The 9,797-nt window shown below is 41.5% G+C and overlaps 1 protein-coding gene and 1 pseudogene across 1 annotated transcript; both read right to left on the bottom strand.

Moving 5' to 3' along the window:
• Positions 1-1,667: 1,667 nt before the first annotated feature.
• LOC120048670 lies at positions 1,668-9,660 on the bottom strand. The gene is made up of 6 exons (XM_038994796.1): positions 9,271-9,660; positions 8,715-8,767; positions 5,724-6,023; positions 5,457-5,513; positions 5,092-5,148; positions 1,668-3,166 (listed from the first exon to the last, which is right to left on the bottom strand). Exons 1-6 carry the CDS (start codon positions 9,282-9,284, stop codon positions 2,970-2,972), a joined length of 678 nt encoding a protein of 225 aa, XP_038850724.1. The 5' UTR covers positions 9,285-9,660; the 3' UTR covers positions 1,668-2,969.
• Positions 4,316-4,517, bottom strand: LOC120057406 (annotated as a pseudogene).
• Positions 9,661-9,797: the final 137 nt, after the last annotated feature.

Below are 9,797 nucleotides of genomic sequence, written 5' to 3'. Positions count from 1 at the left end.
CTTCTGCTGTTGACGACCTGTTAAGAAATCATTTGCACCCAATAATTTTAACATTTTCACATAATCAGCTTTTTGAAATGTCTTAATATTTACATGGTGCACCTCACGCTGTCATCCAGCTGTTCTTTATTTTCACATTTATGAGGATGGATAAAAAACTAAACATATGTCCTCTGTTATAGATCCTGACAAACGAGGTTTCTGGAACAACTTGGTTGAAGCCTGCCATCTAGTGGACCAATATCCAGAAAACAGGAACGCGTATAAATTAGGGTAGAGGACCAAACATAATAAAATTAAAACGATGACAAAAATAACATTTCTGGTGTTTGAGCTGTCCTGTGATACACTGGGCCAAACTTCTGTCACTTCTTACATCTAAGTAGGTGGTCGATGGGTACTACAGATGTTTACACATTTGTTGCACACCTTGTGTGTGTCTTGACTCGTGTTGATTGCATGAGCAAAATGTTCAGGGTGGTGGAGATAGAAATGTATTGAATAGAACAATATTATTTTAGACATGATCTATAAAAATCATGTGTCACATCTACCAATCCATCCAAGGAACAATTGTCAAAATAGTAGTGGCTTAACCATAAATCTAACTAAATATTTGTTAATTATCTGAACAACCTGCTGTTAATGCTCCTCCCGCCTTTGAGCAGGAGGAGCACTGCCAGAGCCCTGCAAAATGACCTCCAGCAGGCCACAAATGTGCATGTGTCTGCTCAAACGGTCAGAAACAGACTCCATGAGGGTGGTATGAGGGCCCGACGTCCACAGGTGGGGGTTGTGCTTACAGCCCAACACCGTGCAGGACGTTTGGCATTTGCCAGAGAACACCAAGATTGGCAAATTCGCCACTGGCGCCCTGTGCTCTTCACAGATGAAAGCAGGTTCACACTGAGCACATGTGACAGACGTGACAGTCTGGAGACGCCGTGGAGAACGTTCTGCTGCCTGCAACATCCTCCAGCATGACCGGTTTGGCGGTGGGTCAGTCATGGTGTGGGGTGGCATTTCTTTGTGGGGCCGCACAGCCCTCCATGTGCTCGCCAGAGGTAGCCTGACTGCCATTAGGTACCGAGATGAGATCCTCAGAGCCCTTGAGACCATATGCTGACACATGCACATTTGTTTCCTGCTGGAGGTCATTTTGCAGGGCTCTGGCAGTGCTCCTCCTGCTCAAAGGCGGCGGTAGCGGTCCTGCTGCTGGGTTGTTGCCCTCCTACGGCCTCCTCCACGTCTCCTGATGTACTGGCCTGTCTCCTGGTAGCGCCTCCATGCTCTGGACACTACGCTGACAGACACAGCAAACCTTCTTGCCACAGCTCGCATTGATGTGCCATCCTGGATGAGCTGCACTACCTGAGCCACTTGTGTGGGTTGTAGACTCTGTCTCATGCTACCACTAGAGTGAGAGCACCGCCAGCATTCAAAAGTGACCAAAACATCAGCCAGGAAGCATAGGAACTGAGAAGTGGTCTGTGGTCACCACCTGCAGAATCACTCCTTTATTGGGGGTGTCTTGCTAATTGCCTATAATTTCCACCATTTGTCTATTCCATTTGCACAACAGCATGTGAAATTTATTGTCAATCAGGGTTGCTTCCTAAGTGGACAGTTTGATTTCACAGAAGTGTGATTGACTTGGAGTTACATTGTGTTGTTTAAGTGTTCCCTTTATTTTTTTGAGCAGTGTATATTAAATCATCTAAATAGTATTGCTATCAGTTCTCATACATCTATACACATTTGCAGAAACAAAAACAAAGTACAGTAGATAAGAGAATTCAGGCACTTCTAAAGGTCTCAGATGGAGGATAATGCAGAAAGCTTTGAAAATACATTTACATTATTGTTACCCGATCAAATTTAGCATTTCATTATAGCTGGACAGTTGGCAAGAGAAGTCATCCCCAATGTCCTTGTATAACCCACAGTAAAACAAGGCATGAGCTTCTGTTTGAGTGGAACCATCGTTACAAAAAGAAAACGCATCTATCTAAGGGAGTGTTTGGATATCGACCAGTCTGAATAGCAAGAGGGGCCACTTCACAGCTACATTCTGCAAAAGAGCATCTATATAAATTAGATAAAACTGAACTACCTAAAGTTGTCTCAAGAGCATTTTAAAAAGGCAGTATGTGTGCAATTTGCTAACTTTCAAATGAGATTCAGAAGAAAAAGTGTTGATCTATGCTGACATTAAAACCTTTGATCATAAATAAATTATTTGTACTGTGTATATCAAAACGTTTTTCAGCTGGTAGTCTTTTTGAAGATCAATGAGTGTGGGATATTACCAGGGGTGAGTAACAGTTTCATAATTGAACCCCTCTTAACTTACTTTCTACAAAGTAGGCTACTGACCCTGAGATAGAGGAAGGTGAGGATTGTCTAGTTGTTTAAAAACTCATTTGGGAGGTTATACAAAATATAGCTTAAAACACTGTCCTGAAACGGGTCACTGGAACAAATCAGGTGCAAAATGATATAGGTCCGTATTTCATTATACAAAATATTTTAACTTGCCAATCCCATTATCATAAGAGGTGTAATCATAATGCTGACAATGATCAACCGTTAGAAAGGTTGAAGAAAATACAATTACAGTAGTTGTACAGTAAGGCTGAGGGTTTAAAGGGATCCTTTAGGATTTTACACAACTTATTGTTAGGCTCCTCACTCTGCCAGTAGTCTTTGGGCCAGGAGAAACAGTAATGCATGGTTCAGTTCCCTTTAAACAGCCACTACAAAACGTCACATAACTTAAGCCACCACTAGCTAACGCTCAATGGAAGTGAATGGGACATTGCATTTAGAAAGCCCTTTCAAAAAGATTCCACCGGAGCAGACAGCAAAAAAACATGCCCCTGAGTTTGATTGATTAGAAATGCTCATGGCAAGCCCGCAGACAGGGCAAAATCAGTGTCTAGCCAGCCTTAGTAACAGAGACATCATTTTCATTGTTCTGCTGTGTCCATTGATGTGTTTTGATTTAGAACTTGGAGCTCGGCCAAGGGAGGATCTTCATTCAACTTTTTGTGTTTCCTGATGCATACTACTACTACTACTAGTAGTAGTACTACTACTACTAGTAGTACTACTACTACTACTACCCCTACTGGTACCAGCCCAGCAAGCTGTTCCACATGTAGACCTGCAGACACAGAAAAAAAGAACTGTTATAGTACTAGATTATTTCCTGGTTCTAGTACTAACATATAAATGAACACAAATTTCCATACAAGTAAACCCATGTTATGTAATGATTTCTCATGACAGGAAATGACTTGATAGCACTACTACAGGGTAGTCATTGTCGCGAAACTAACATTGACTTTGATATAATACTTGTGGTATTAGATTGGCATTTTTTCACAATATTGCGTAAGTCAACGTACTGTATAAAACATGTGGCTAACATTCCATCTGAAGAGCTAATGGGTATGCAGGCTTTTGTGACAGCCCTGCTCAAACACCCAATTCTGATTTTCAAGGTCCTATTGAACAGTAGAATATGGTGTGCTAATGTATTGAAAAAAAATTGAAACAATTACCAAAAACGTTTAAAAAAATCTGAAAGTAAAAAATAAAAGGCCTAATTCCCTGTTCAAATGTATACATTTCCATGTGTTCTATATTGCTAACGTTCTCTGAATCATTGTAGGAAAGAATGCAATCTCAGCAGCTTTCATGTGGTCTAAAACTTGAGCAAATTACACCAAAATTTGAATGATACTTTTACAAACGTAATGCACCCGAAGCGCTGGAAAGGTGTTTAGGACATGTTCTATAGTTTCCATGTCGTCTCCCAGAGCCGCACTTGAAGAGAAAAGCACATGATACAAACGTTGGCCTACACCAAAGAGACAAACAAAACTCTCGGTACAGTCACTGAAAGGATATTTCCCACTGATTTGTATAAAAAATGTCAAGCGTTGAGAGACGTTCGATAGAACCAGTACAGGAAGATCTTCATATTGGATTTTATTATTATGGTATAACGCACTACTACCGGCGGGAAAAGCAATATACATGCAACCCTACCCTGCAGTCCAATCAAAATTTGACCACTTTAACCCATCCCCTCCGAAAGACACGCATACATATACAGGTTGGACAGGTAGGAGCCTGCCACACTGGGTGCCCAAGGAGCAGTTGTGTGTGTGTGGTTTTACGTGCCTTGCTCAAGGGCATGCAGGCAATGGCATCTAGGCAACCCTCACTTCCCGCCAGACTCGGGATTCGAACTGGCAACCTTCTTGTTGTTGGCTCACCTCTCTAACCATGAGGCTACCTGCAGCCAGAGAGGTGCACCCTTCCTGGAGAGCCTGCATTACTAGGTCGATGCGTGCAGCAGATGAGCAAGCCCCTATTCCATCTCCCCGTTCCAAAAAACTATTTCATATATGGCCCCCAGATAAGGGACGTAGCAGATATTACACTGACAGCAACAGATTTTTTAAGAGATACTACACTTGATCTTAGCCAAAAGGCAGAGAAGCCAAAAAAGTTGAAAAGTATCTTGACTGTCAAACTAAATATGGCCAGAGGAGCCAGATGGGGGCAAATACACAACCATACACATTCCAAAACATATTGGCACATACACCAGATCTGACCCACTTCTAGCTCCTGATCAGAGGTGATCATGACATTGAGTTAGACAACTTTACTGTCTAGTTCTACATGACAGATCCCAAACAATAACTTGGAATGTATTTGACTTCAAATACAAACAGGGCTCCCGTTATCTCTCTGTTTGAGGGGTCGGGTTAAATGAGGAAGACACATTTCAGTTGAAGGCATTCAGTTGTACAACTGACTAGGTATCCCCTTTCCCTCATTTAGAATGTTGCTGTGTGTTAGTTCACAACACAGCTGTCTATGCGAGGTGAAAATGTGGCCTTTCAAAAAGACAGATCGGCAGGGTTTTCACTTTTGGTACAGTTCTGTTGGTTCTACTGCAACACACAAGCTCATTAAGTGCTTGGTAGATTTGTTATACTATTTGAACCGAGTTCTGCTATTACTGCACAACTCACAATCTACTTAAACTTAAAGATCAGACGATGATTATACCTGTTGTGGTTGAAGATTGTTGTGGGGCTGCTGTGGTGGTTGAACTCTCAGTGCTTTCTGAAAATATATCATAAGCAAAATACACTTGTCATGCTTGAATAACAATTATTTATGCACTACAAAGATGGTTCTCTTTATCTCAGTGTTTCCCAAACTTGTTCATGGGGACCCCAAGGGGTGTACGTTTTGGTTTTTGCCCGAGCACTACACAGCTTATTTAAATAAGCTTGATGAAAGTTGATTCTTTTAATCAGCTATGTAGTGCTAGGGGGAAAAAAGAGAGCCAACATGTGTACCCCCCGGTTGAAGTTTGGGGAAACACTGCATTATCTTCTTCCAGATTAACAATCAGGTGACAATAATACCTCGTGTGGGTGTAGATGGTTGTGGGGCTGCTGTAGTGGTTGAACTCTCAGTAATGTCTGAAAATATACCATAAGAACAAAAAGCTTAATTAGTTTGTGTTAAATAGTGCTGCAATGTTTACAATAGCAATACCAGCTTTATAGCTGATGTTTCATCCCTTCAGTACAGCTAAGCAACAGTGGAACTTTAGAAACCGCTCTACTGTCACATGTACTTTTCACTCAATCTTTTTAATGCAAAAAAAGGTTGGACAGGAGGCTTCTTACTTGTCATTTTAAGTACAATTCTCAGTTGACCTGGAAGACCACCGTCTGTATAATAAACAGTCTTTGTATCTTCTTCGGTTACATTGTGAATTACAACAGTACAGCCGTTGGAGTCGTTCATCAGATGGATCCTGCCCACATAATTTGGCCCCTCGGTGATCACGTTGTTCTCATACGTGACCACTGGGCCTTTTCTCTGGGTTTCTAATCTGAAGTCCGACTCAGGACACTGGCCATCAGTTATTGGTATAGTGACGGACCCTCTGGTTACACTAAGATAACGTATACCTGAGTGTGACACTGTAAAAATGAGAGAAAAACACAAGTATATTATTTTTACCACCACAGCAAAAGTTATTTAACATTATAATGTTGCTCCCGAAGCTCACTTTCAAGATGCTAGTGCTATTTACATACACTTTCCCTCAGCCAACAAGACGAGTAATTACATAAACAGAAGTCATGTAAAGCGGTATTGTTATGAATTGTATTAAAGGTGTCTGACAGGATTATTTTTTAAATAATTCATAAAAGTTGCTGGGATTGCGTACAACAATCCCGACGCTCTGTCTAAACGTTAATAATAAATAATATCTTTTTGGAAAGCTCAAACTCTACCCGTATATCAATTGTACAGAAGATATACATAGTACTGTGCACCATTTTAACACAGAATCCAACAGAGGTGTTATGCATTGCACATTTTCCCCAAACTAGATCACTTTGAGCAAATGGAAACTTGGGAAGGAACAGAAAATAAACATCCACTCGAACTATGTCCCACCAAAAAAAATTCTGAAATATATGGTAAAACAGATAACAGTAAAAGTGTATATGTTCTATTTGTAAAGTAATTTAGGATGATAATTATGTTGAGTGTAAGGTTTCCAAACCAGTATTGCAATTAAGGATAGAGCGTTTCACACCTTCAATTCCACTCAGCTAATTAAAATGGAGTTGGTCAGAACGGCAAACTTTACCAGCCACCAGCAGAAAACAAACATGCTTCGATGTCTCCAACTTGTAACGGTACAGTACTCATACCGAACCGGTCGGCACGGGGACCTCGGTCCAGTCTGCACTGCGTACTTGAATGAATACATTCAAAAAAGAACACTAGGCCGATGCTTACTCCGCATTGTACAGTGAGCTCCAAAAGTATTGGGATAATGACCAAATCTTTTTTTTGGGGGGGGGGGGGTCTGTACTCTAGTACTTTGGATTTGAAATGATACAATGACTAGGAGGTTAAAGGTACAGACTCAACGTATTTTCCTCCATAATCAGGTGAACTGAATTACAGCACTTTTAGTACATAGTGCCCCCCATTTTAGGGGACCAAAAGTATTGGGACAAATTCACTTAAATGTGTATTCAATTAGTCAAGTGTAGTATTTGGTCTCGTAAACCTGGCACGTAATGATGACATCAAACTTGTTACTTTACAAACTTTTTGGATGCATTTGCGGTTTATGTTTGAAATTATTTTGTGGCCAACAGAAATGAACAGTAAATAATGTATTGTCATTTTTATTGTAAATAAAAATAGAATTTTTCTAAACACTTCTAAATTAATGTGGATGCTACCATGATTATGGATAGTCTTGAATGAATCATGAATAATGATGAGAAGGTTACACACAAAATTGTCTGTAGCGATGGTGTTCTCCGTTTTGCTCTACGACCCCCACAAGCATCTTGGGGGACAAGCATCTTGGGGGCATCCAAACAGTTTGGGATACCCCTCTGTGGAAAGGTGGGACTCTCAAACATGTACATGTGTTTTCCCCTCTAAGACCATAGCCACAGGAAGTAGGCGTGCTGAAGGTGCTGCAGCACCCCCTGAAAAATCTGAATATCATATTTTCACTGGACCTTCACTAGTCCTGTATTAGCAGACAGATATAGCCTTCTCTAGCACAGCCCCAAAGAATGACAGCGCTGCAATATATATATCAGTGTATTGCAGAAATCGTGCATGCATTGGATTGCAATGCAGGTGTGGTAAAATAATCCAGTCCAGTTTAATGAATTATAGTGTAGGCTAATTCGAGGCCGAGTGGCGCAGTGTTTAAGACACTGCATCGCAGTGCTAGAGGCGTCAATCCCAGGCTGTATCACAACCAACCGTGATCGGGAAGTCCCATAGGGCGGCGCACAATTGGCCAGCGTCATCCGGGTTAGGGAAGGGTTTGGCCGTCATTGTAAATAAAAGTGAATAATTTACAATGACTGCCTACCCCGGCCAAACTTGGACGACACTGGGCCAATTGTGCGCCGCCCCTATGGGACTCCCAATCACAGCCGTATGTGATTCAGCCTAGATTTGAAACAGGGTAGTGACACCTCTTGCACTGAGATACAGTGCCTTTGACCGCTGCGCCACCCGGGAGCCCAGAAGATCATGGCCTCCATCATTCTTAAAACGGACAAAGTTTGAGCTGGCCACCCAGACAAACTGAGCAATCGGGGGAGAAGGGCCTTGGTCAGGGCGGTGACCAAGCACCTGATGGTCACCCTGACAGAGCTTCAGAGTTCTCTGTGGATATGGGAGAACCTTCCAGAAAGACAACCATCTCTGCAGCACTCCACCAATCAGGCCTTTATGGTAGAGTGACCAGAGGGAAGCCACTCCTCAGTAAAAGGCACATGACAGCCCACTTGGAGTTTGGCAAAAGGCACCTAAAGGACTCTGACCACGAGAAACAAAATTATCTGGTCTGATGAAACCAAGATTGATCTCTTTAGTCTGAAAGCAAAGCGTCACATCTGGAGGAAACCTGGTACCATCCCTATGGTACCCCCTGTATATAGCCTCACCACTGTTATTTTACTGCTGCTCTTTAATGATTTGTTACTTTTATTTTATTACGTTTCTTACAACTCCATTGTTGGTAAAGGGCTTGTAAATAAGCATTTCACTGTAAGGTCTACACACCTGTTGTATTCGGCGCATGTGACAAAATTTGATTTAATGAATTAAAAACCAACCTGAGTTCGACTGGCTGAAAGACAGGAACCAGATGACTGCAACACTCAGACAACTAAAAAGAAAGTGACAACTTGTTATCGACAAACGTTCATAACCAAGAGACTGTTAAGAGATGGCCATTATTAATATAAAAGGTCATCAGACCTGTTTGAAACTTCATAACCAGAGCCATATAACTAAAGTTAGCTATTAATAGATGGCTCTGATCGTTGCTAGCCCATTTGGTCTCTGGCTTCGTATTTAACTTATCTAAAGTTAACGTTACTTCATCATGGTAAAATTAGCTGACGTTACAGATATTATAGCTAGTGATCTATAGCGTCAGATTTAACGTTAACTTACATTATCACAGACGCCGGTCAATTAGGAAGAAAAAAAGCCGTAGCCATGTTAACTAGATACAAGCCGAGACGGTAGCTAGCGTTGACTGCTTGCTAGCTAGCTACCTTGCCTGAGAGAGCAAACTCGCAGAAAAAGTATAGTTAACCTTGACTAAACAGTAGATATCGGTCAGAATTGTTGCCACATACATCGACGAACAAGCAGAAGACTCACCTGCGGAAAGTCATCTTGATCAATTAGTTACATCTGAAGACAAATTTTAGTGCTGGAAATCTATAACCTAACTCGAACAGCACTAGCGGTATGCTGGAAGCAATGACTATAGCTACAGGATTTTAACATTGCCGGGGATAATCAACTTCCCGCCGTACGGCAGTCAAGTAGACTACCGCCTCCTTTGTTAATATTCGCTCTAGTTCTACCAATAGCGAAGCAGCGCAGAGCCAACACTCCAATCCAGATGGTTGCCAACCGCCATATACAATCCACAGAAGACGCAGATCAATGCAGGGGGAAAATTCCTGTTAACATGAGTACATAGTGCTTTCTAGAAAGCAGCTAAAAACCCAGTGCACTCAGGCAGGTTTTAGCCACAGATAAAAAGGGAAACCGTTTAGATTTAGTTATACAAAATGTGTTTATCTAGTTAACGTTAGTTGGCTATCTACATCAGTGTTAAACTCATGCATATTATTGTAATCTTACATCTGGCTCAATAAACTGAGGTATCATGACGAAAC

This window comes from Salvelinus namaycush, chromosome 1 (genome assembly GCF_016432855.1).
Source record: "Salvelinus namaycush isolate Seneca chromosome 1, SaNama_1.0, whole genome shotgun sequence".
NCBI classification, from domain to species: domain Eukaryota; kingdom Metazoa; phylum Chordata; class Actinopteri; order Salmoniformes; family Salmonidae; genus Salvelinus; species Salvelinus namaycush.
The sequence above is the reverse complement of the archived record's forward strand: the minus strand, read 5'-3'. Positions and strand labels throughout refer to the sequence as shown.